At 36.8% G+C, this 27,615-nt stretch overlaps 1 protein-coding gene across 1 annotated transcript in view; it reads left to right on the forward strand.

The window, feature by feature from the left end:
* Positions 1-27,615, forward strand: part of LOC141552722 (ALK tyrosine kinase receptor-like) — an 895,621-nt gene that overhangs the window by 503,921 nt on the left and 364,085 nt on the right. The window contains exon 4 of the mRNA XM_074284745.1: positions 13,503-13,704. Coding sequence (XP_074140846.1) covers positions 13,503-13,704 — 202 coding nt within the window. The remainder of the gene's footprint in view (positions 1-13,502; positions 13,705-27,615) is intronic.

A 27,615-nucleotide genomic window follows, 5' to 3' on the forward strand; every position in this document is an offset into this window, starting at 1 on the left:
TCTTTCATTGTTTTCCTTTGGTTCCTTTATCTCTTACCTTCCCCCAAAGTAAGGTGAATAGCTGATTTTTAATGATAAGAATACCTTACATTGGTGTAGTACTTAACAGTTTACAAATATCTTTCTAATACATTATCTCATTTGAGCCAGTTGGTACAAAGTATTATTACCCTCTAATATTTTAAAGCTTGTGTATTTTTTTTTGCTTCTTTTCAGTGATTCTATTCAGAAGAGGTAGCATGATATACTCTAAAAAAAGTTTAAAAGGTCCTGATCTTCTCTAGAATAGACGGTTTTATATGTTAGAGAGATTCAGGTCCTGTCTGGCAAAGAACTGTTGCATAGTCATAGGCAAATCAATGATCTTTCAATGCCCTAATCTCCAGCCTGTCTCATCCTCCCTAAGTAAAATAAAACAAAGCAAAAAATATTTTTCAATAATATTTATTTTTCCAAATACATGTAAAAATAGTTTTCAACATTCATTTCCCCCTTGTCTCCCCCTTCCCAAGATAGCAAGCAATCTGATATAGGTTAAATATGCGCAATTCTTTTAAACATATTTCTATATTTGTCATATTGTGTAAGAAAAACCAGACCAAAAGGAAAAAAAACATGAGAAAGAAAAACAAATAAACAAAAAGGTGAAATACTATGCTTCAATCCACATTCAGTCTACATATTTCTCTCTCTGGATGTGATTGACATTTTCCATCCCAAGTCTCTAGAAATTGCCTTGACTCATCACATTGTTGAGAAGAGCTAAGTCCATCACAATTGATCATCACATTATCTTGTTATTGTGTATAATGTTACATTGGTTCTGCTCACTTCACACAGCATCAGTTCATGTAGGTCTTCCAGGCCTTTCTGAAGTTATCCTGCTGATCATTTCTTATAGAACAATAATATTCTGTAATATTCATATACCACAATTTATTCAGCCATTCTCCAACTGATTGACATCCACTGAATTTCAAGTTCCTTGCCACTACAAATAGAAAACAAATTTTATTTTGAAAATTACTCCTAATCTCCAATTATTAATCAATCAATAATAATTATTAAATGCTTCCTATGTTACAGCTATGGATATGGATACTAGGAATACAAAGAGAAAAATGAAACAATCCTTTCCCTTTAAGAACTTAAATTCAAGTGGTAGAAAGAAGAATAAGGATTCACAAATATGTCAATACAGGGCAGCTAGATAGTGCAGTGAATAGAAAACCAGCTTTGAAGTCAGGAGGACCTGAGTTAAAATCCGGCCTCAGAAACTTAATTCCTAGCTGTGTGACTGTGGACAAGTTACATACCCCCAATTGCCTTGCAAAGAAAAATAAATAAAACAAATAAGTCAATACAAGTTAATTTGATGAGAGAGATTAATAAATTAATCAGTTTATTTGTGAGAAGACAAGAGAGAAGATGGGCCTCAGGGATGTATTTACAGTCCATCTATGTACCAAATCCCCCTATACACAGCTGTTCCTTTTGCTGATCTCCATTCAAAGTTGATTCCACCATCCCTACAGTGTGTCTGCACTCAGAAAGATAAAACAGAAAGGGGACTTTTCTGGCTTAGCCCATACCTGTCTTATTGGTAAGCTGAGCCAGAGGAGATGCCTAATGCAGCATTTGTATTCCAGGATTCACCACAACAATTGATGAAAGTTTTTACAGTTTGAAAAATGACCAGAGGATTATAAAGCACAAGATAGTGGCTATATTGAATTTTGACATTTTAAATATTTCTTAAGTTATTAAAGATTTAAACTGCACCAAAACTTTTGGGACATCCCATATATGTGTTTATCTTATGTGTAACAAAAATAGTAAAATCAGACTTCAGAGTCACTATAACCCCAAAGGCATTTGCAGGATGCAGAAAATCATCCACGGTGCAGGAGTTGGGAAATCTTGGCTTAAGGAATGGCCACGGACCCATTTACTATTTCCTTGGATTCTTTCCACGCTGAGTGCCCACCCAGAGATGAAATAGCTTCTATCCCATATTTACCCATTGAACATTTCACTCGAGACTCAACAAACATGATGCTGGCAACATGTGAGACAAAGTGCTCTTTCATCTTCCTCTCAATTCCCTGGCTGTCCACATTTTGGCGGAAGTCTGTTTGAAGTAAGGGCAATCCTTCTTAATTAGCAAGATCCCATGAGGCTCCTTATAGCTATAAGCTGTTCTGAGTAAATAAACAGGTGGGGAGGGGTGGAGAGAAAGAAGGAAAGACAGAGAGGAGATATGGATTCTCACAGAATTTAAAAGATTTACAGAGACAGCATCCAAAAGCGCTTGTGAGATGGGCTCTTTTGGAGAAGGGAGCTAGTGCTGATGATGAGATAGAAATCAACTAGATAGTTTCATCCTAAGTGGAAATACCTTGAAGTTAGCTTCTTATTGATAGGTCTGGTTCACAAAAAGGAGATTCATAGAAACATCATCTCACATATTAGAACTGGGGAAATAATCCATCTTGTAGTCAGTTCTGGAAGAATGCCCTATTGAGATACTGAATTACTGGGGTAGAATTCCCAGGCATTTTCTCACTCAGAAAAGAGTGAACAGTGGTAGATAAGTAAGAGGAGAAGAGATTAAACCTGACTTTCTCATTTCGGCTGGGAATTCATGTTTCCTAAGAGTGAGTGGAGGAAAATCTTTACTTTCTTCTCCTACATTCACCCTAAACTCTCTGAGTCTCAGTTTCTTCATCTGTAAAACAGGGTCTAACTGTATGCTTCTCAGAAGACCTAATAAAATATCAAACCCAATACACAAGTTGGAAATTTCCCCGGAAAATAAATAATTGGTACCAGCCTCATATATCTATAAATAATCAATGCATGGACTCTCTGCTCTTGGAAATTCCCCAAATTCCCTTAATTCTCACAGAATCCTGCATTGGGTATCCTGCTTAGGTGGCACACTGGTTAGAACACTTGGACTGAAGTCAGGAAGGCCTGAATTCAAACCTAGCCTCAGACACTCACTAGGTGTGCTGCCCTATGTAAGTCACTTCACCTTGGTCTGCCTCAGTTTCTTCACCTGTAAAATGGAAATAATATTATCATCTATTTTCCTGTATTGTTATGAGGATCAAATAAAAAAATAATTGTAAAGCACTTAGCATAGTATCTGGCACATAGTAAGTGCTATATAAATATTGCCTATTATTATTTGTTATTGTTATTATCTAAAGTCTTGTCAAATCAAGTCAATAAACAGTAAACTGCTTCTGTGAACTAGACATTGTGCTAGATCCTTGAATATCCAAGAGAAGATAATGTAATATAAACAGCAGGTTTGGAATCAGAAAAGCTAGAATAAAATCCCAACTCTGCTTTACGCAAGCAATTTAACATTGAGCCTCAGTTTATTCATTTGTGAGAGGGGGAAGTTATATTGGAAAGCCTTCAAGGTTCCTTTCAGCACTACATTTGTTGTTTGTCCTTCTTTCTCAAAGAGGACCATGACTTCAGGGATGTAATGCCATGACATACAAGTGAATTGGATTTGTTTGTTTGTTTCCTAACATTTTATTTTTAAAAATTTTTTATTAATTTTTATAATTATAACATTTTTTGACAGTACATATGCATAGGTAATTTTTTTTTTTACAACATTATCCCTTGTACTCCCTTCTGTTCCAAATTTTTCCCCTCCTTCCCTCCACCCCCGCCCCTAGATGGCAGGCATTTCCATATATATTAATATGTTATAGTATATCCTAGGTACAATATATATGTGCAGAACCGAATTTTGTTGTTGTTGCAAAGGAAGGATTGTATTCGGAAGCTAAAAATAATCTGGGAAGAAAAAAAATGCTCACAGTTTACTCTCATTTCCAGTGTTCCTTTTCTGGATGTAGCTGATTCTGTCCATCATTGATCAATTGGTATTGGATTAGCTCTTCTCTATGTTGAAGATATCAAGTGAATTGGATTTAAGTGAGGGAGGGCTATGCAGGTCACCTGCCTCACTTTCTCCTCCAAAGTCATCTGGGTCTAATGGCCAGAGACAGATCAGGACCACTGGAAATGGCCCTGGATGAAATGGGAGACCTTGACTCTTTTAAACTAAGGTCTTCAACAGGTCTCAGTTTAATTGAAGCTGCAGCCCATTCAGTGATGAAGGCTAGGTAGCAATTGAGCAAAAGAATCTCGTCTTTAGCCTAGTCCAAAAAATTCTAAATAAATAACAAAATGAATGAATGAAACCTCAGGGTTTCTGGCCAAAGCAGAAATGAAGGAAGGAGAGGAAGGAAGGAAGGGAAGGGAAGGGAAGGGAAGGGAAGGGAAGGGAAGGGAAGGGAAGGGAAGGGAAGGGAAGGGAAGGGAAGGGAGAGATAGAAAGAGAGAGGGAGAGGGAAGGAGGCAGGAAGGAGGAGGAGGGAGGGAGGGAGGGAGTCTGTCTTCAAATTGAGCAATTCCAGGTCATCTTTCGTCACAGGAAGTTGTTGTTTGTCCTTCACTCTCAAAGAGGACCATGACATCAGGGAGGTGTGATGTGCAAGTGAACTTCATTTATACTTCTGTGATCCTGTGAGCAGGGCTTAGTTCCTTAGTAACTACTCTTGGGAAAAATTTACTCCATTGTGAATGCCCAATCCAGACATTACTGGGAAGGGGACTGGAGAGATGGGATGGACTAGCACCATCATGAGATGAGAAACAAAGGCCTGTTTTATTTTTAGCCAGTGGTTTTATTCTTGCCTAATCACTTGCTATATCTTGCCACAATTGCATAGAAGGCATCACTGTGTGATATCACTACCAATAATAATTCAGAAATGCATGAGAAGGCATTATCCAATGCAAAATAAAGTTATAAAAAAACAGAAAAATATTATACAAAACAGCTACAAAAATGTAAAAGGAAGGACAACAAAAATAAAACAATTACAATTAAATGTGATAAAATTGTAATGACCAAGCTTCTCTAACCCTCCCACTTTGATTCCTTTCCGTTCTCTAGAGTCTTGCTTTGATGTAAAACTCAAGCTCCTACCACTGAGATACTTGTTTTCTGGTTAATTAGCATTCACTTTATATTGTGTCTGGTTCTCAAACTTTGGGTCTGGATCCAAACTCACCATCTCATATTCCATTTGTGTACCCAGCCCCTCTCTCCATTTCCAATATGTCAGTCAATTGTACCGTCTCTCCAATCATTTTCTCCAAACTTTCTGTTAAAAACACTCCTCCTCAACCACTACTCCTCTGTATATGTTGATTTCCCCTATTAGAATATAATTTCCTTGAGGAAAGGGATTATTTTGCTTACTTATATCCATATATAATTATAATATAAGAAATATATTTCAGTTGGTACCTAGTATATAATAAATGCTTAATATATTTTTTCATTGATTTATAAGAAAGTACTTTTTCTTCCCCCCCCCCTCATTTTTTTTCAGAAGTAGTGAATTGTGGAACTGGAATGTTTTAACAATCACATGAGATTTTCCATATATGTTGGTTAGTTTTGCTGAACTTTTCCCCCCTTCCTTATTATAATGAATGACTCTTGGGGAATGTGAGGAAGAAGAGATACATTGAGAAATATGGATAATGTAAAGATTAAAGATATTAAGTTTATTTGTTTTAATGGAAAACTAGAAAACACCACTGATCTATGATCAAGACATTAGGCCAGGTTTTCACTTTTCTTAAATTATGGACCCTTCCTTTATCAGTCTGGCAAAATCTGTGGATCCCTTTTCAAATAATGTTTAAATGCATAATATAAAATACATAGTATTGCAATTATATTGAAGTGCAGTTATTGACATTTTAAAAAATTCACAGACCTTAGCTTAAGAGCCCTTGCTTTAGATGGGTTCTCCAGCAGGTCAAATCACAACCTATCCATGCCTATCCATTGTTAGAAATTCACTGCAAAGATAAAGAGGACTCAGGAGTATATGAAGTAAGTTGGTTTATTTATAGTTCTTGTAAGAAACTGGCTATTGTCCAACAAGCAGTCCTTGGGAAGATCCTCCTTAATAGATATGAGACTGAGCCTTTTATTTCCTGTCCAAAGCACAAGGTCCATCCCCCAAACCTCATTGGCTGAGGATGATAAAATTAACAGATTTCCTGGTCTTTCCATTGCATATTCCTCTTTAACATATTCCCCCTTCTTCACCATACAGCCCAGGTTCAAAAATGACCGAAAACTCCTCCTTTCGAGAGAAGTTAATATTAATTAGCTCATTAAGCATGGGCACTCAGGGCTTGAAATTATTTTTTACTCACTTCTTGTTTTTTGTTTAACTTTTATCAATTTATCAGTTCAGTGCTCAATATCAATATCTTGTTTTGTATAACTAAGACAACTAAACTAAGACAGCTGACATGGTCTTAAGTCTTTATCCTTATATGGAAATGCAATTCTATAGATTGCTCACATCCATCCTATGTGACAGTTGTTCTCATCTCTCCTTGACTGCCCAAAAATATATACTTGGGAACTTCCTTGCCTTCTTTAAACAAAAAAGGTCCCCATCGAATGATCAGCTTATGCTTTTTTTTCTATCACACTCTTTGGTGATACAGCTTGATTTTGTTTCTTCTTTGTAGTTTCCTATTTGTCATATGTTGCAACCTCTACTCCCTCATTAATCCCTTGTGATTTAGATGAGTGATGGTATAGGATAACAGGAGTACACTGAAACTTGACATTTAAGGGCCAATCTGATCTTCCCATCTCCCTTCCACGACCTGGGAGAGACACTATTTGGGCCAGGATCACCTTGCCCTCCCATACCCTCTGCCAACACTTAGACTAGATGCTTCCTTTGGGCCATTAATGGATTGGTACAAAGTTTGCCCAGGTATAACCTAGTTCAATGCACTACTAAATGAGTACAGAAAGCATATATCTGATTCTTTGCCTCCTCCATGTCTTTTTTGATCCTGCTCTTCCATTCTATTTCTATGCTGAGATTCTGCATCCTAATCAAAATGGCCTCCTGTTCCTTCAACTTCGCATTTGGCCTCTCCACTATGGCCATTCCCACAAGACAAGCTCTGTGCCTAGTTTTCCATAAGGTTCCTAGTCTTCCTTTAGGTTCTTCTCAGATGCTGCTTCCTCTATGAAGCCCTCCCAGTTCCCTCCAGTTGTTAGTCCTTTCCCCATTTTTAAAATTCATTTTGTTTACTTATCAATACATATCGTGAAAGGCATCATAATGTAGTACAGAGAGTATGGAGTCAGGAAAACCCAAGTTCAAATTCAGGAGTATCTGGAGAAGTCGCTTATCCTCTGCTAGTTTCAGGGAGTTTACCAAGATACTATACTAGAGTTAGGCTGAGAACATATTGGTGAGGGAGTTCCCAAACCAATTTTTTCTCCCGGTAGAACGTAAGCTCCTTAAGGATAAAGAATGTTGTCTTAGAATTCCCAGAACCTAGGACTTTATCTTACAACCGGAATGTGCCTAATTATTTGTTCATAGGATTATAGATTTAGATATAAGGGACCTTTATCCCAAGTCCCTCTTTATATCTATGAGGAAATGAGGCACAGAAATGTTAAATTGCTTGGCCAGGCTCACCCAATAAGTAAGAGAACTGTGATTTAATGGGTTCTTCTGATTCCCAATCCAGCATTTTTCAACCCACCCACCTCTGTTAAATAACTCCAACGGTTATATTGAACTGAATTGAATTGAGTTGAGTTGAACTGGAGTGATGTAAATTCCTTCTGCATCCTATCTGAAGACCAGCTTCCCACCAATAATACGGAACAACAATGATGTAGGTTATTTGTCAAGGAGATTTACCATTTCTGGGTATAAAACGCTATGTGCTTCAATTCAACAGATAGATCAACCAACCGATATATTTAAGATTCTTTTCTGGAAGGGGCAGCTAGGTGGTGCAATGGACAAAGCACCAATCCTAAATTTGGGAGGACCTGAGTTCAAATGTGGCCTCAGACATTTACTAGTTGGGTGACCCTGGGCCAATCACTTCACTTTGATAATGAGTAAAATAAAATAAAATAAATAAAAGTAAAAATAAAAAAAGAAGACAACAGCTCTTTACTGGATAAGACTGACATAGAAATATATTTGCATGACTTCTCATATGTGTAATTGATAAATCAATCGATATATTTTTCAATGAGAGGGGAGGAATGAGAAGAATAAGGAGAATTTCAATCTCAAAATTTTAAAAAATGAACGTTCAGAGTAAATACATAAAGAATATTGGAGGCTGAGAGACGACTAAGTCATATTCTCTGCCCTTGAAGGACTTACAGTTTCCCTGCACGGTAGAGTTAAAAATGATGTTTGTGGTTGGACTCCTCCATTCCCATAGGAATCATACTTTATCTTTAGTTGTTAGTTCCCCTGAATATCTGATACATTAGTTATCAACCAAAGAAGGCTAATTCAAATTACCCCAAGGGATCTGAAGTGGGTGAAGAACTCATTAGTTTATTCCCAGAGGGGAAATCAGAGACATCATTGGAATAGAATTAGCCCGGCATAGATGTAGCACAGAGCCATTCAAACTTTAATGTTGAAGAGGTGCATATAAAATTAATATGTCAGAAGGAATGCTCGAAACAGCAAAATGGCACAGACTTTTTATTATAACAGAGAACCTCTCTAACATATGTTTCTTGGAAATCGATGACAGAGCCACTCAAATGGTACAACATGTGGTATGGTGAATTAGGGTTGGCTCATTCCAGGGGGACAGTTTGAGATATTTTCTCTAACTGGGAGTAAGTACAAGGAAAGGCCAACAATCTATCCAACATTGTGGTGGTTTCTAGTCCCATTTTGCAGAAACCGCACTAAATAGTCTCCAAATTCTTGACCAGTTATGAGATAGAACGTGGGATTATTGGATTTGAAGGAAGAAGAGGCTTTGGAAAAGGTTTTATACATAGAATGAAGAGAGTACATAGGGGCAGGCATACAAGATTCTTTGATCCTAACCACATCTATTTAAAAAAATTATTTTGGCTTTTTTTTTTAATAATGATCTCTTTGTGACTATTCCCAATTGAATACTCCTTTGAAATAAAAAAGGAATTAAGAAATATCAGCTTATATAAACAACATCTGACAGTGTAGGCAACATTCTATACTCACATTTCACCTGTCTTTAAGAAATGAGAGGTATATTCCATCATCAGTTCGCTAGATCAAGGTTGCTTATTATAATTAATCAGTGCCTGACTACTTATTTATGCTATTTATTTTTCATCATTGAAATAATTATGTATACTGTTCAGGAGTTATTTCTGTTTTGCCCTGTATCTGGTCATCAGTCTCCCTATGCTTTTCCACATTCCTTATATCCATAGACCTTATGGCATAATATTAATGAATTATATTCATATACTATAGTTTTTGCTTAGCCACTACCTCCTCAATTAGAACCTGCTTTGTTTCCAGTTCTTTACTAGTATTAAAAAAGTTATCATCTTGCTGCTTGTAGGATAAAATATAAATTCCTACATAGTTTTAAATCCCTGCACAACCTGACCTCATCTTACCATTCCATTCTTATGCCATTTTTATCATTCTTATTAGATTGTACTTCCCTTTCTACATTAGGATCCAGCTAAATTGGCTTTCTTTCTGCTTTTCACAACAGTTCTCCATTTCTCTTCCTGGAGCCTTTGCAATGGTCACAACATATACCTGGAATACATTCTGTCCTTTCCATTTCATTGGATTTCTCCCTCTTCCTTTAAAATGCAATTCAGTAGCCATCTTCTAGATGTAGCTTTTCCTAAAACCCCCAAATTCTAGTGCTTTCCCTCCTAAATGACTGCATTTTGTATACATTTATATGAAGCATCTAGATGGCTCAGGAACTAGAATCCTAGGTGTGGAGTCAGCAAAACCTGTCTTCAGATATGATGGAGAGACACTTACAAACTCTGATCCTGAGCCCTGGGCCTGTAGTTCAAGTGTGACCTCAGATTCTTACTAGCAAGTCACTTAATCCTGTTTGCCTTAAGTCATAGGAGAAAGAAAGGGCAAACTACTCCAGTATCCTTACCAAGAAAACCCAATGGTCTATGGCAAAGCTTTTTAAACTGTGGGTCATCACCCCATACGGGGTCATGTAACTTAGCGTGAGGGCTCATAAAAAATTTGGCAACAATAAAAGGTATTGATATTCCACCAAAATTTAATACTTTATGTAAAAATAAGTACCTTCATCTCATTAGGGTGCAAATTTGTTTTCATCTTTAATAAATGGTAAAACTATGTGTTCCAAAGAATTATTTTTAAAATTTCTTTATGAATTATTATCAATTTGATTTGTATTTTATATACCTATTTTACATCTAGGGTCACATGGCAAAAAGGAATCATGAGTGGAAAAAGTTTAAGAAGTTCTGGTCGATGAGCTTAGGAAGAGTCAGACATGCAATTTAGTCAATGACTAAATAATGACAATGTGTATGTGTGCATGTGCACACATATTACCTTCTTTATACATATATGCACATGTTTATGTATATATATATGTATGTATTAGAATATACACATTCTTTGTATTTATCTCCATTGACTAGTAGGCGCTTGATAAATACTTGTTATTGGACTAGTTGATTGATTACGAACTTACCTTCTTCCTTTGACTTCCTTGAAGCATGTAAATCAATAATAAGATTGTTAGCTCAAAAGGTAGAAACAGTTTAGTGAGATTCATAGTCCCTTCCATGGGTCAGTTTCACATTCCATAAATCCCTCATCTCATTTTGTGCTTGGGGCTTCTGCCCCACTCCCCATCTCCGAGAACAAAATTCCCTTCCTCTGACACCTCTCTTCTCTATGTGTTATCTTCCCTTATGAGAATCCTAGAAAATAACGACTTTCTAAAAAATGTATCCCCAATGTCTTTAAAACTGTGCTTGACACATGGTAAATGCTTCGTGATTTTTTTTTATTCACTTACAGTTCTACAAAGTGTTTTACATGATGATATGACAGCTCTATTATTTTGGCTATCTTCCTGCAGCCCCTCTAACATTCATCAGTTCTGTTTTTTGTTTTGTTTTTAATTATCATCTTCAATATTCTAAGGAAATGAGGAGAAACTTTGGGACTGGTTTAACCTGTGTATTTTTGATTAGTGATTTGGAGCTTTTTTCCATATAATTGGTGATAATTTGAAATTCTTCTTTTGAAAATTGTTTATTTTATATTCTTTGATTATTTGTAATTCTAAAACTACTTTCTCCCTAAGAGGTCTTTTCCATGTTTTAACCCTAGCTCCAATTCAATTAACTGAAGATCAGAAAAGTTAAGGAATTTTAGCCATATTTACTGAACATCCTTCACACATTCTACCATCTATTGGCCCAGTTGTTATTTCTCACATATACCATTTCCCATGTCCATGTCTTTGAACTGGCTGGATGCCTTCTCTAGAATCTCTTTCCTCACTTCTGCTCTTAGAATCCCCATTGTCCTTAAAAGTGTAGTTCAAATGCCATCTCCTATGTGATGTCTCTCTCCTCCTTAAGTACCTACTAAACTCTGGAGAAAATACAAAGAATAATGACACAATATGTTTTGTGCATATATACATGCATGTACATATGTATATACATATATTTATAAAGAAGGTAATATAAGAGTGCATATGCACACACAGAGATTGTTGTTGTTTAATCATTGAGCCATTTCTTACTCTACCTGAATCTGTAGACCAGGGCTTCTTAAACATTTTCCACTCATGACCCCTTTTCATCTGAGAAATTTTTATGCAACCATAGGCATATGTATATATAAAATATACTTACATAATATAAAAATATAACAAACATCTACTGATAATAAATCATAAAGAATTTTATTTTAAATGATTCTTTATAATACATATAATTTTTACCATTTATTAAAGATGAAAGCAAATTTGCTCAAATTTGGTTAACTTCTTCCTCCTTCCCTCCCTCCTAATCTTCTCCCTCTCCTTCAACCTCTCCCTCCCTCTCTCTCTCTCTCTCTCTCTCTCTCTCTCTCTCTCTCTCTCTCTGTTCTCTCTCTCTCTCCTCTCTCTGTTTCTCTCTCTCCATCTCTCTCTCTCTCTCTCTCTCTCTCTCTCCCCCCCACTTTGTTCTCCCCCCTCAGATATATAGATAGATAGATAGCTGTATGTATATTTAGTATTTACTTAACTCTGTACTTTCCTTTGCAGATTATTATTCAATCAGTAAATATCTATTAAGTGCCTACTATTTAATTAGTTGTGTGCTAAGTGCTAAAGAAAGGCAAAAGTCCCTGCCTTCAAGGAGTTTGCTATATAATAGGAGAAGTTGCATGAAAAGAACTACATAGAAGCAGCTTGATGGTGCAGTGGATAGAGCACCAGCCCTGAATTCAGGAGGACCCGAGTTCAAATCTGGTCGCAGACACTTAACACTTCCTGATTGTGTGACCCTGGGCAAGTCACTTAACTCTAATTGCCTCAGCAAAAACAAAACAAACAAAAAAACAAAAACAAACAAAAAAAATATGTAACAACAAGTTGGATTAAGGATAAATGGGTGATGAAGAAGGGGACTAGCATTAAGGGGGAACTGGAAAGTGGGATCCTGTAGGATATAAAATTTTATTTGGGACCTGATGGAAGACAAGGCAACAAAAAGATAGAAATAAGGAAGAAAAACTTCTCCAAGTCTGAATGCCCAGAACTGGAAGACAGAACTAGTTCTATACCTAGAACTTGTTCAGGAAACAGTAAAGAGGTTAGTATCCATCCCTGTATCAAAGAGTATGTGGATTGGTGAAAGAAGGTGAAGGAAGATTGAAAAGGTGGGAGCAGGGGGAGAAGACGTTATGAAAAAATATGGAAAGCTTCATGAGTTTTGGTATCATATTCCTTAAAATCAAGGGCCATCTTTCCAGCACCAGTGCTTAGAAAGCTTGGTACATAGTAGGTATTAAGTGCTCATTTAACAACTAAACTGTGCACTTAAGACTAGTGAAAAAAATAACAAACAAACCAAAAAAAGACTACGAAAATCCATCTAGTCAAATCCTTTTCATCTATAGAACAGGAAATTGAGACCCAAACTGATTTCCTAAGTTCAGAAAGTTGCAGAGTTAAAGCTATAATCCAAATCTTCTGTCTGTAAAACTAGGTCTTTCCTCTGCATGACCGCTATCCCAATAGCATAGGATCTTTCTTAATGTTTGTTTCCTCTTTCTGTGATTTCTCCAATTCTGTATTTTTCTTGTTTGTACATAGTTCTTTATTTGTTATCTTCCCCATTAGTCTATGACTTCCTTAAGGGTAAGGATCGACTTTTGCCTTCCTTTGAATCCCCAGTACTTAGCACAGTGCTTTAATAAACACATAGTAGGTGCTTTAATAAATGTTTTGTTTGTGGGTTTTTTTTTCCTTGATTGATAGATCCCAAATCCTTAAATTCCAGAAGTAATTAGATCTAATATTCTGGACACATCCTAGAACTCAACTCTCACCATTTTTCTCCCTAGGTTCTTTCCTTCTCCTCAATACATCTGAAAATACCAAGCATACCATTCTGAGCCCTTGGATGAGGAGCAACAGTGAGCACTGCACTATGGAAGTGTCGGTGTACAGGGATCTCCAAACCTCTGGGAGATACATGGCCCAACTCCTACCCCACAATGAAGCTAGGAGAGAGATCCTGCTGGTTCCAAATCCAGAGACACCTGGGTAAGTCTGACCTTTCATTTAAACTATTTTTAAGCTGTCTTTTGGCATAAGTTATCAGGGTATTAAAGTATATTCCAAATATTACAATGATCTTTTAATGGAGAGGGTCCAGATTGGACCATTACTGCTGACACTCCCTTTAGGGGTCCCTGCAGCTTTGAGCAAGGGTAAGGGTCTGGTGTCCTTTTAACTTCACCAGCTGATTGCCTTTCCAAAGTCCAAGAACTTTCTGTTAGAGTGGGCAGTTAATAGTTGGGTATTTAAGATACTTATTGACCCAAACCCAGATAGAGCCAAGAAGGAAAGAGATGACCAGAATGTTTGAAAGAGAAATTCAAGTGATTTATGGCATTGGAAACTGGACTTTCACAAGGAAAGCCTCAGCAGGGGGAAAGAACTGAGAAACATCTAAGCATGGATAAAACAAGTATCCAGAAAGCTCCTACAAGACTCAGGGGTAAGAAACTCATCTGGAAGCCACACTATTAGGGCTTAAGTATCATCTTCAAGTATTCTCTTAGGCGCTGCAGATATTCTTATAGAGTATTATCAGAGACTGGAGGATCCAGAAAACACTCCAGTTATGTACAAGACCCACTTCTGCTAAATCTCTAAACTTGCTTACATATTAAGTCCTCAGAGGGCTCTGGCATGCAGGGGTAAAGTACAGAGAGAAACGGAAAACAAGCTTGAGTCAGAACAAAGGGGACTTCTCCCACTTGCTTTATCCTTCCCATCGGTATACATAATGGCTAGATAATTGACCCTATATTTTAAGAGTGCAAAAAATTCTGTTTCCTTTTGCAATTACAATGGAGCCAATGTGCAAACAGAGGGTCAAATGCAACTTGCCTCATTCTGGGATATGACCTGAAAGATATTTATAACAAATTTCCCTACTTAATTAGCTAGTACATAGAAACTAGCAGGATAGTTGTATGGGCTCTCTCTATAACTTACTTCACCAGGTGTCATGCTAGCAGGCTTGGCTAAATGAGACTGATTAAAAAATGGATTCATCTACACTCGTTTCTGCTCCTATGGTCTGATGACTTTGGAAGACATGTGGCTGCTCTGAAGTAGGGCCAGAGATGCTGCAGTAGTTTTGGGGTAGTCAAAATTTCTAGCTTTGCTCTTGAAAGCACAGTATCTTGCAAATAATAAGTGGTAGGTAGGTAGGTAGATAGATAGATAGATAGATAGATAGATAGATAGATAGATAGATGGATAGATGGATAAATAAATAAAAATAAATAATGGAGTGGACTGAATTGAATTGAATTGGACATGGAACCTTCTACTATTAGAGTAGGTATTTATAAGGAGGCAGGCATCTCTTTTTGGGTGACTTCTATTATTTTCTGATATGATTTTTCAGCTCTGAAAGAAGCATATCTGACCCATTTAGTAATTTCATGGGCCTCAAACCCTTTTGAACTTTGAAAATTTTGCTGGGCTTGCAGACATTCTTCCACCAGAAATGAAATTATGGTACCTTTTTCTCCAAATATACATATTTTATATTTATATTTGTATGTATGTGTGTATATGTATATGCATATACACATACATATGTGCAGTTCTCAATGCTCTAGCCAGAGAGACTTTTCCAGGTGACTGGAAATCACTTTACAGCCAAGAGCTTCTTCTATGAGCAGGGGAAGCCAAACATGCCTCAGCTTTTGGTGGCCTACTGTTTCACCAGAGCAATTACATGGATTTCTGTCTCCTTCCAGCGCAGCTGCTGCTTCCCATATGGAGTCCAGTTTGCAAGGGATTGCATTTGTAGGAGTGGGATAGATAAAGTAGCCAAAGATTTTAGAATATGATTCAAGTCTGAAGGGCTTTTATTGAGTCTTAAACTAAATATTCTCATTTTCTTTTTCATGACTAACCAGTGTCCTTCTCTCCAAATGAGCTTTGGAAAGTCTGGTACTGGTATATGCGGACTGTGTTAGCAATATGGGCAAGAGAGGGCTTATCAGCTCAGGGGACAACTTATATGTGGATGACCATGAAATTGGGAGAGATCTAGGGACAAAAGAAAGGTGCCAATTGGCAGTGACATCTGTTCTCTCTAGGTTGACAGCCCATATGCTAGTCCTCTAAGGCTTCAGAAAATGTTCCTGTTAGGTATAAGACTTCAATTAAATTCTGTACCAGTTATAGATCAGAATGCAGAAGAATTCGTTAATTTAAAAAATCTCCAAGAAATAACATAAGGGTCAGAGCAGAGAGAAAATCGAATGCCCAAAGAGTCCTGCAAACAAGTGCAAAGAATTTAGCTTGCCCAGTTTCTCATACCAAAAGAGTCTTATTGAAAAACTGATCTAGAAATGAGTGTGGGCCGCTTTCAGTGTCCTGTTGAAGTTCTTGTTGAAGATCATGCCAGACTTATGTTCCTTTGTTCTGGGCCATACCTCTGACTTTATTGGAAGGATATTCCCAGTATAGAAATTCTTCCTTTCTTCTAATGCGGGTTGGCAGCTCATTTTAAATTTATAGTCTTTGAGAATCTCCTGGGACGTGGACAAGTTATAAATGCCTGGCCTGTGACTATACAGCCCATTTATAAGATCCTGGATTTAGAATTGGAGAGACTTTTTAAAAAAATTATCTGGCCCAGCCCCTTTCTAATGAGGAACTGAGACCCAGGGAGATTGACCAAAATCATATACATGTATTTCAAAATCACATCTTGAACCCAAGTTTTTCTGGGTTCAGAAACAGAAAGAAGAAAGCAGAAGTTCTGTTCTTGGTGCATCAAAGGGCATAGTTAACAGTTGAATCTACTAATCTATGCTGTCTCTCTAAAATAATACTGAATAAATATCAGCCATTGTCAGCTGTTATGCAGTCTGGTAGGATACTTGAGAATAGAGACTGACATTTTTTTGCCTTTTCTTCTCTAGTATCAGTGCATTAATAAATCCCTGTAAAAAGCTGTTGAACAAATATGTGGCAATACAGCTGCTTATAATGATAATTCGTACTGATAATTTAGAATTTCCATTCTTTTATCTCATTTGTTTCTCACAAGAAGTTATGAATAGGGGGCAGCTAGGTGGTGCAGTGGATAGAGCACTAGCCCTGAAGTCAGGAGGACCTGAGTTCAAATCTCGCCTCAGACACTTTAACACTTTTAGCTGTGTGACCCTGGGCAAGTCACTTAACTCCCATTGCCTCAGCCAAAAAAAAAAAAAAAAAGTTATGGATAGAATACTATTCAGGGTTGTTGTGAAGATCAAATGACAGCTTCTGCGAAGTGATTTGAAAAACTTAAAGCACTATATAAAGGTATTATTGTCATCATTTTCATCAATGATATTGAGGTAGATTTTATAGTTTTTATTACTGCCTTTTGTTACTAGGCTTAGTGAACTAAATTGACTTGTTTGCTTATTAGCTAATGTCTGAGGTAGGATTTTAAATTGGAACTTTCCTTGTTTCCTAATCTTTTGATTTTTATCCTGTACTATAGCTTTCTTTCAATATTATCTATCAATGCTGGCACAGCAACTCTAGGCAGAACAATGTCTTCCTGCTGAAGACATGATACTGAAGACAGATTTTATTGATGTTACAGGTTATTAGGGCCCAGTCCTGCTTCTACCAGGGTTTTATCTTCTCTCCAGGGCATCTCAGGAACAGAAAAATCTCTTCTTGGAGTTTTCCCTTTTAGTTTAATGAAAAATAAAAGCAACTCCAAAAAGCTAAATTAAAAGGTCGGTTTTGTGGGCTTGGCAGAACTATCTTACCCACCTTAGGCACAGATCAATAAATGGTGAGATGGGAAGGTGGCAAGCTGAAGGGGTAATCAATAGTCCACTGCAGTATTTGGGAGAATTGTCCCTGAGTGCCTCTTGGAAAATCTGCAAGGGCAGAAATCTCACAGAGCAAACAAACGTTTGCCTAACAGGTCTCTTATCTGAAAAATACAGAAGCTGTTGTCTGTGCTCATGGGCTGTATCCATGGGACGGACATGTGCCCATGTTGCATGTTTGCCATCTTATCATTATCCTACTTCTCAGGTCAAACTGATTTAAGCTTAGGGTCCTGAGATAGTCAAACTTCCAAGTTCCTTATTTTAATGTCATGGTATTTAGAACCTAAAGAATAGAGATAAATAGCGCAACTTGCTCATTTTATAGATGGAGAGGTCTCAGTTCTACATGTGTGACCCTAACATCATACCAATCACAAGGGAGGGAGTGTGATTTTGAAGCAAGATCTTCCAATACCTGCTGCCTTGGATAAGTCATGTCATTGGGAGACTGTCTGAAATATGTCTAAAATATAAGCCAGGGTAAGGATCAAATACTTCCTAAGATTCAGTCCTATGACTTAGTGATTGAAGTTCTGTTCTCGATGCATCAAAAGGCACAGCCAAGTAATAATGACAGTGATTATTACAAATCTTCCTAGCTTCCTCTCATAATAAAAGAGTGATTAGAGAATTTTTTTGAAAAAAAAAAAACAGTCTGTGTTTGTAGTAACAGAGTGCAGGAAGGTATTATAATAAATAATAAGCTGTAGAAGCTTGAGTCAGAGGAGTGGGTCGAGGGATTGTAATTTGGGCAGTACGTAGTCCACAGGAAACTGAGAAGTCGTGAGCCACTGGTGAGCCACACAGATTGGTCCATCATGTCAGTCATAGCATCCTGCTTGGAAGTGGCTGCTAGCAACAGAGTCACTGCAGCTGCCTCCCTTCCTCACTCTAGGAAGACACAAGAGTCTGCGTGAGACCCAGTGGATTTCAAAGCACAATCGATCGTCTCTGCCAAAGTCGGTTGGTTTTAGTGGTAGCCTTGAAGGGACAGAGAAAATGAAATGCCAGACTTGGTCATCCATTCATCTGGCCAGAATGACTGCAAGAGCCAAGGAGGGTAAAATCAAGCACCAGAGTGTGGGCAAAACAGAGTCATTGAAATTCACTGTTCCCCAACTCGTCAGTAATGCTTCAGGCCTTTAGAGCTCAGGAGAAGTTTTCTTGGGCTAAGTGTTCCATCACACTCTTTTGTTTTAATGAATCAAAGCTCTCCAGTAGCCCAGATACCACAATGCATGGATGTGAAAATCAAGCTCCTAGGGAGTTAGATGCTGCCCATCCTTTGAACTACTGATGCTAAAAAAAAGGCTTAATGGCTTCTAAATACTTTGATAGATCAATGGATACTTGATTTCCTCAAAAGAGATCGTCCTTCCTCTGTGCAAGTTGCAACCATGCTCATTACCATTTCATTCTACTCATTGCAAATCAGCAAGCCATGCATTTATTTTTCAGCAAGTACTACATGCCAGACATTTTCCTAAGTGCTAGATGTGAAAAACCAAGATGAAACAGACCCTGCCTTCAAGGAGTTTATTTTCTTTTGCATTCTATTACAAATGCAACCCCCATCTTTGGACATCGTCAGATAAAGACTAGATGACTACCTATCAGATGTGTAGATGCCTAATTAGGATCTTTCTTACTCTCCAATTCTGTGATTCTAATGTCATTTTGTGTAATTATTTTTAATTAAATGTATTTTATTCTGAGCTTAAGAAATAAAGCAAACATTTTAATAACAGAAAAATAGAAAAAAGACAATTATGCATGAAATTGTAAATCTATTGTGTACAACTTACCATTATTCCTTTAAAAATATAATAAAGTTTTCAATGTAACTTTTTTTTCTTCCATACCCAACCCCTCCTCTATCCTTGAGATGACTATCATGGGGAAGAAATGTGTGTGTGTGTGTGTGTGTGTGTGTGTGTGTGTGTGTGTGTGTGTGTGTAAAACCATTCTGTATATACTTTTATTTATCAGGTCTCCTTCATTTTTTGCTTATATTTTTCTATAAACCTTTCATAGAGGATCTACCAGGAAGGGACTAGAAGATTTCCTCTTGCTTTAATATTTCCTGGAGGTCAGTACAGAGCTGAAGTTGTCCATCTGTTAACCTTGTTTGCAAGGTTTGGTATATGACCAAACTTTCTCCTTTCCTGATCCTATGTCTTTGAACCCTTTGGTATACAAGTCAGTATTAGTAGGATGCAGAAGTTTACATGAATGAATTGCTATTTGAATCAATCAACATAAAAAATTTGTTAAATGCTAAAGGTTCTAGGTGGTGCATTGGACCTGAAATCAGGAGTTCAAATCAATTAAGCAGTAACAAATTATTTTGATGATTACCACTTTGTAGTACAGTTTGGATCTGGTATTGCTTTGCCACCTCCCTTGATATTCTTGATCTTTTGTTCTTCTAGATTAATTTTGTCATTATTTTTTCCAGCTCTAAGAAATTATGTTTGATAGTTTGATTGGTATAGCACTTAGTAAATTAATCTATGTAGAATTGTTATTTTTATTATGTTGACTCAGCCTGCCAATGAACAATTAATATTAGGCATGTAGATTTTTTAAAAGGGGGAAAGAGTTCATATTCTAACTGGGGGAGATATCATATAAAAGACTAGTAAGTTATAAGCCAATTGGAAAGCCCTTCAAAAGGCTTAAGGGTTCCCTGCTGTGATCCAAGGATCACAAGGTAACAAGGCCCAAGAATTCTTGCAGTGTATCATGTGAAATAATGCTCAGTGGTCAGGAAGGCAAAGAGACAGGTTTGACCCTAAAGTTTAGGAGAATCCGAGAATGCAGTGGCAGGGTAGCATAAAGGCATGGCAGGTTTCCACCTTAACACAAAACTTACTCAACCAGCATCAGTAATAACAATATATTCCTACTCAACTGTCTTGTTAGCTTCTCGGAGCCTTATTTTCAAAAGATATTAAGTGGAATAATGCTATTTGTACTAACTAATAGGATTATTGTGAAGAAAGCACTCTGTAAACCTTTGAAACCTTCTATAAGTGAGCTATTATTACTTCAAAGAAACATTTACTTCCTCACATCAGGCAAAGATAAAGTCAATGCTCTCTTTTTTTAATTAAATGGTTTTGTTGAAAATTTAATATTGGATATCAATACAATCACCTAAGCTTGTTTAGTGACCATTAGAGTTAAATTAATTTCTAAACTGCATAACTTGTTTTGTTTTTCCCATGTTTATCATTCCACTATTTTATCTCCCCTCCCTGTCCTGCTTTCCAGTAAAATCATTATTTTATTAAATAGATAGATAGATAGATAGATAGATAGATAGATAGATAGATGGATAGATAGATAGATGGATGGATAGATAGATAGATAGATAGATAGATAGATGGATGGATGGATAGAGAAACTGATATGTTGCTCATATCTAGGAATGCAGCTGTGGTTTTGTCTCACTGGCCCTTTTTCTCTCTCAGGGGATGGAAGATGTGCTTTTTCCTCAGTCTTCTAAAGTCATGATTGGGAAGGTCCACTTTGTCCCACAGCTAGGCAGAAGTGCTGAGACATATCTTGAGCTTCACTATCCTGAGAAGAAAGGGAACAATATAATATATGTTATAAAACCCAACATATAAACAATACAGTAATCCTAAATACTTTGGGATTCAAACCTACAGTGGAACTTCTCCAGTGCAGTAAAATAGAAAAGCATCAGATACTGATGTAACAATGATCATAGGAAAGAATATTTTTCACATTGACACCATTCCTAATAGTGAAGTAGCCAAAGCTACTTAATTCAATAAATAAAAATCCCAAAGCACTTATTAAATTGCTATTACCAAATTCAATTCAGTAATCATATATCAAATGCCCAATAGGTGTCAAGTACTGTTCTTGGCACAGGAAATTCAAAAGCAAAAATTAAATATTCCCTGTCCTCAAAGAGCTGACTTTCTTCTGGGAAGATGTAGCATATGAATAAATAATGTATTGTGCATGTGTTTGTGTGCATGTGATAATGTATCCATTATATATACTGTGTAATATGTACATTATACAAGATAATACATATATAGTATATGCATTGACCAATTATATAAGATAAATCATATATAATACATGCACTGACCAGGATAATGTATATATTATATATGTTACCTGTATTATTTACATTATTCAAGATGATACTATACCTAACATATACATTGTAGATGTAATGAATAACATATACATTATACAAATACAATATATAACATAAATATATGTATACAAATGCAATAATAATATAAATATATGTTTATAAGTATACAATATATTATATATACAAATATAATATTTAATATAAAAATAATATATGTATGCAACTACAATATAATTGTTAGTTGTTCTTCATTCTTAAAGAGGAACAAAACGATATCACTATGTTGGAGTCAAATATTATATAAAATATATGCAAAAACAACAAGATTATGTGATGAGCAACTCTAATGGACTTGACTCTTTGCAACAATGAGGTGATTCAGGCCATTCCAATAGACTTGTGATGGAGAGAGCCATCTGCACACAGAGAGAGGACTATGGGGACTGAATGTGGATCACAATACAGTGTTTTTTCCTTTGATGTTATTTACTTGTTCTTCTCAATTTTTTTTCCTTTTTGATTTTATTTTTCTTGTGTGACATGATAAATGTGGAAATATGTGTAGAAGAATTGCACATGTCCTTAGGTAACAAGGCCCAAGGATCCTTGCGGTGTATCATGTGAAATAATGCTCAGTGGTCTGGAAGGCAAAGAGACAGGTATGACCCTAAAGTTTAGGAGAACTAAGAATGCAGTGGCAGGGTAGACCATAAAGGCATGGCAGTTTTCTACCTTAGTGCAAAATTCACTCAGCCAGCATCAGTCATGTCAATATATTCTTACTCAACTGTCCTGTTACCTTGTAGACTTGCTGTCTAGAGGAGGAGAAAGGAAGAGGAGGGAAAGGGAAAATTTTGGAACACAAGGTTTTGCAAGGGTGAATGTTGAAAAACTATATTTACATGTATTTTGAAAATAAAAAGTGTTTATTAAAATATATGCAAAGTTCTTATGTTAGCGTAGGGAGCCCTAACAACTGGAGACTTCAATGACACAGAATGTTAATTCTGTGGCAAGATAAAAACATGGCTAAAATACATTCAAACATTTAATTCTGGTAGGGGTTAAGAAAGGTAATGTAATTCAAATTTGAACATGTTGAATGCCTGAAACAATGAGTGGGGAAAAGCACTGATTCTGGAGCCAGAGGACCTGGGTTCAGACTTTGCCTTTGATGTTTGCTACCTGGATGATCTTGACAAACCATCACATTTTTCTACTTCTCAAGGAATGCAGAATGAGGGAGCTACATTAGATGGTCTCAGAGGTTCCCTTTACCTCAAGGACCCTAAATAGGACAAAAGACCTGGAGTTTAAGGAAAAGAGAAAATCTAACTAGTGAAGAGTAATCAGGGAAGGCTCAATGGAGTAGAAGACTCTGAGTGGGATGGGTAGAGTGGGTAGAATTCAAATCAATGTTGATGTAGGAAGAATGAAGGAGTTTGGTTATTGAGCCAGCTTCTATCCTCCATTTTCTATGTGATCTTGGATATGCCGTTAAATTTTTAAAAATGGGAATTTTGGCTGCCTCTTCTAGGAGAACACTTTCAGTTACACTTAGCTTGGGTTCCATGTCTGTCTGCAGACTTTTCCCAGTATTGTTTCCAACTATTTAGGAAGGAAGTGTTTTAGAAGACAGAATCAGGTAGACCTGAATTGAAATTCTACCTTTGACACTTGCTAGTTTTGTGACCACGAGCAAGTCTAAACTTCTTTGAACCTTGTATTCTTCATCTGTAAAGTAGGAGGGCTAATATAACTCAAAATATATCAGGGCAATCCCTGTTCTGTCGGATTGACTTAGATGTACTCTGCTCCTGTTTGGTAGATTCTCCTTGTTGAAGGACTTGCATCTTCTTGAGATAACTAAACAACCCTCACCAACAATGGCCAAGTTGAATGTTCTGTACCGTTTCACAAAGCTTACATCAGCATGCTTGCCACAAAAAAGGCTGCAAACTCATGACAGGTTCCATGGAAGGTGCCTTACACCAGCAGATTAGGGAGTTCCACTGATCTTCACTACCAAGCAAAAAACATGAAATGATATAAATATCAGGTGTTATTTTGTTCAGACCTCAGGATTATAGCAGATCTGTTCCAAAAAAGGAACAGAGTTTAAAAAGAAAGGAGTTGCAAATACCCTTCCTGCCTATACTAATTCATAAGGAGTCTGAACATAATCTTAAAGAACCTTAATTTCCAAGATAAATAGATGTGGATGGACCATGATGCCCAAATTCATCTGAACCATGTGAATAGGATCATGTTGAGTTTGAGATGTAAAGAACTTTTATTTCGACTCCTTCACTTTAAAGATGAAAAAATTGAAGCCCTAGAGGGTGGAACCACCTGCCCAAATTTCCAAAGTGTCTGAGTTGGAATGCTTAAAAATGTCTCTCTAAGATTAGGGCCTGTTTAGAAAAGGAACCATTGAAATGCTATTGGATTTTTCCCCCCTTGAGATATATTGAACTTTAATGTCAATAATCTTGCAGCTAGATAGCAATCCTCGCCAGCATGAGAAAATCAGTTACCCCTGCCATTTGGCATCCTTAGCCAAAATTCTCCATTGAGTTCACTTGTACAGCAAATGGAAATCATGATAATGAAGGGGATCATTTATTAAAACTGACATATGTGAATACTGGCAACACCATGATTTAACTGCAAGATGGGTTTTTCCTGACTTTCAAAGTCATTCACAGGGACAACTATTCTCTCTTCCCTCCCCCGAGTTATTTTGAATAACATACTAAAAACTACACAGTAAAAGCTTTCATGTTGAGCACAATTTTTACTAAAAGGAGGGCTGTAATAATGATTTTTTAAAAAAAATGCAATGTTCCCCAATCTCCATTACACAGTCATAGACTGTTGTATCAGATGGAATCTTAGAAATCATGTAATCAATCCCCTTATTTTATAGTAGAGGGAATTAAAAGTCAACCACCAGCATAAAATTACACAGTATACTAACAGTAAAGCTAGACTAATCGGACATTTTAAACCATTTCAATGTTGTTGTTGTTAATAATAAATGCTGATATTTACATAACATTTGAATGTTCATCATCATCATCATCATCATCATCACCACCAGCATTTAAATAGCATTTTAAAACTCACGAAGCAATATGTGGGAGGTAAATATTACTATTATCCTTATTTTACAGATAAGGAAACTGAGGCAAACAGGAGTTAAATGACTTGTTTAGGGTCAGCTAATTTTTTGAAGCTATATTTGAATTCAAGCCTTCCTGATTCCAGGTTCAATATTGTATCTACTGCAATCTCTAGCTGCTTGAAAAGTCTTACAAAACACATTGCATTAATTAATTAACTCTTGAGCCTCCTAACAGCCCTGGGCAGGAATGGTATTAGAAGGATTATTATCCCCATTTCTACCTCAAAAACTGGGGTTTAGAAAAGGAACCATTGAAATGCTATTGGATTTCCCCCCCTCAGGGTACATTGAAGTTTAATGTCAATAATCCTGCAATTAGATAGCAATCCTAGTCAGTATCACAAATGTGTCAAAAAGAGAATGGAACACAGGTTTTCTCACTATCTACTATTCTTCATTGTCCCTAGCTATTCTTGTATTTCTATTCCAATGATCTTGTGCACTCTTAACACATTGCTTCCCTTTGTTTGAATTATTTGACATGTGGACATCTGAATGCATCCCAAGACATGCAACTATCCCAAAAGCCAGGCCCTGAGATTTAAAGATTCAAATTTGATAAAGAAATATAAACTCCGTATCCATGAAGACTAGAGTGGAAAGGATGCCTGAGGTTCATGTCTTAGCTGTAAAAGATCCTAGCTGTGTTTCTTTGGGAAGATCACTCCACCCCTCTGTGCCTCAGTTTCCCCTTCCAAAAACTGGGGAATTACAATTTTGTTGTGAGGAAATTACTTGGTGAAAGGCACATAGAAACATGAATTAGGGGTTGTCAGCTTTTCTTTCCAGTCACAGAGTCAATGGACAATCCCACCTATGGCCGGGAAGAGGCTGTCAGACTGCACCTGAACTGTGAAGGTTGTTACTAAACACAAAAGACAATTCCTTTCCTGGCAGCTACAACTTTTACTCACGATTGCCTTCGCTGACAGATGTCAGGGAATATAAATGAAAGAACCATCAGCTTCTGCCAGTTTTGACCTTAGAGACTTGACAGCTGAAGGCTCGGCATTCTTTCTTCCTTCTTTTTATTTTTTTCCTTGTCTGCATTTTCTTTGCTATTTGTTGATTTCTTTACTCTAAGATGTCCCAGATTTTTGGCTAATTGGCAAAGGGACAGCTTGCACCTGTATTTCCTTTGCCTTGGAAGATGGGCTTCCCATTGAACTTCATAGTCATCAGTGTTGTATACATAGGGTTGTAAAGATGCATTTAACATATGGAATTTTTCATCTATCAACTAGTCACCAAGCTTCACTGTTCTACTAGAATAATAATGATGACAATAATAACAATAATAATAATGACGATAGAACAATTTAGCTTCCAAACCACTCTAGTAGAAAAGAAAGTACTTAGTGCCTTTGTTGGGTAAATCACCCATTCTCCATCTGCTTTCTCAGTATGTGCTATATTATCACACTGTCTTATATAGTCTGTGTATATTATTACACTTCCCTGATTTGGGTGATGAAATGGAGGGTTCTCTAATGACAACCCTTGAACAGAAGGCTTCCAAAATAGGCTCTTACCATAGTTAACTTTCCACCACTGTCATTCATGTGATATGAGGGACAAGAATTTCCCATCATCACCACCCGCAGAACAAAACAAAAATCAGACCTGTCCCCACATTCATGACCCTTTAAATCATCTCAGAATTGAGAAAGAACCTCAGAGATCCATCAAGCCCAATCCATTACCACATAAGAATCCACTTCCTTAACATACTGGACAAGTAGTCATCCAATCATCACTTGCTGATCTTCAAGGTCATCTCAAAGTCCTTCATCATCCTTCTTGTTCTCCTCTGAAAACTCCTCAGTTTATCAAAGTCCTTCCTACAATATAATGAGACAGCTGGTGGTGCAGTGGATAGAGTGCTGGACCTATAGCCAGGAAGATCTGAATTCAAATCTATGCTTTGTAAAGATTAAATGAGATATTTATAAAATTAGCACAGTACTTGGCACACAATAAGTGCTATATAAATATTTATTTCCTTCACTCTCCATCCACAAGATAATTTTTACAATGCAACCTTGACTAAATACAGTATTGTAAGTGTGTTCTAACCAGGACATAATAAAATAGAATCCTCATCCCCTTTGGGGGGGCTACCATGTCTCAATACAGCTCCAAATTTCTGTTCCGTTTTTGTTTTTTCCTCATTGCTATATTGTGCCATTGACTCATCATTAACAAGATCAATGCAAGATTTTTTTAGTTAACTCAACTATAACTTTTCCTATCTGTTCAAATGCACTTGGAATTCAGATACATACAAAAAATAATAACATTTATTTTGAAATAAAGCTTCTCCTGTTAACTCATTTTCATTACCACATTTTTTAAAAAGTTAGATTGCATCAGTTGTCACTATTTGCTCCTTCAAGGAATTCTTCCTTCTAGTGCACTCCTACATTATTTCCAGATGAACTCAATGTCAGGTTGTACTTATGATGTTGATTTTTTCTAACCTATGTGTAAATTTTTACATTTATTCAATTGAATCTTATCAAATTCAGCCCAATGTTCTAGCTTTCCTCTCCTTCCTGATACACTCTCTCCCGCCTCCAGTATAGATTACTCCATGGCACAATATACATGCTTAGTTTAAATACACCTTTAATTCTAACAGGAAGGACTTTGGCAGTACACACTACTCACAGGTGAGATCGAGTCAGATGTTATTTGATTTAAGCTTGTGAATGAGTCCTTCCTATGTCCCCTGTTGTCTGATATCACTGCCT

The sequence above is a fragment of the Sminthopsis crassicaudata genome, chromosome 2, assembly GCF_048593235.1.
Source record: "Sminthopsis crassicaudata isolate SCR6 chromosome 2, ASM4859323v1, whole genome shotgun sequence".
In the NCBI taxonomy this organism is placed as follows: Eukaryota; Metazoa; Chordata; class Mammalia; order Dasyuromorphia; family Dasyuridae; genus Sminthopsis; species Sminthopsis crassicaudata.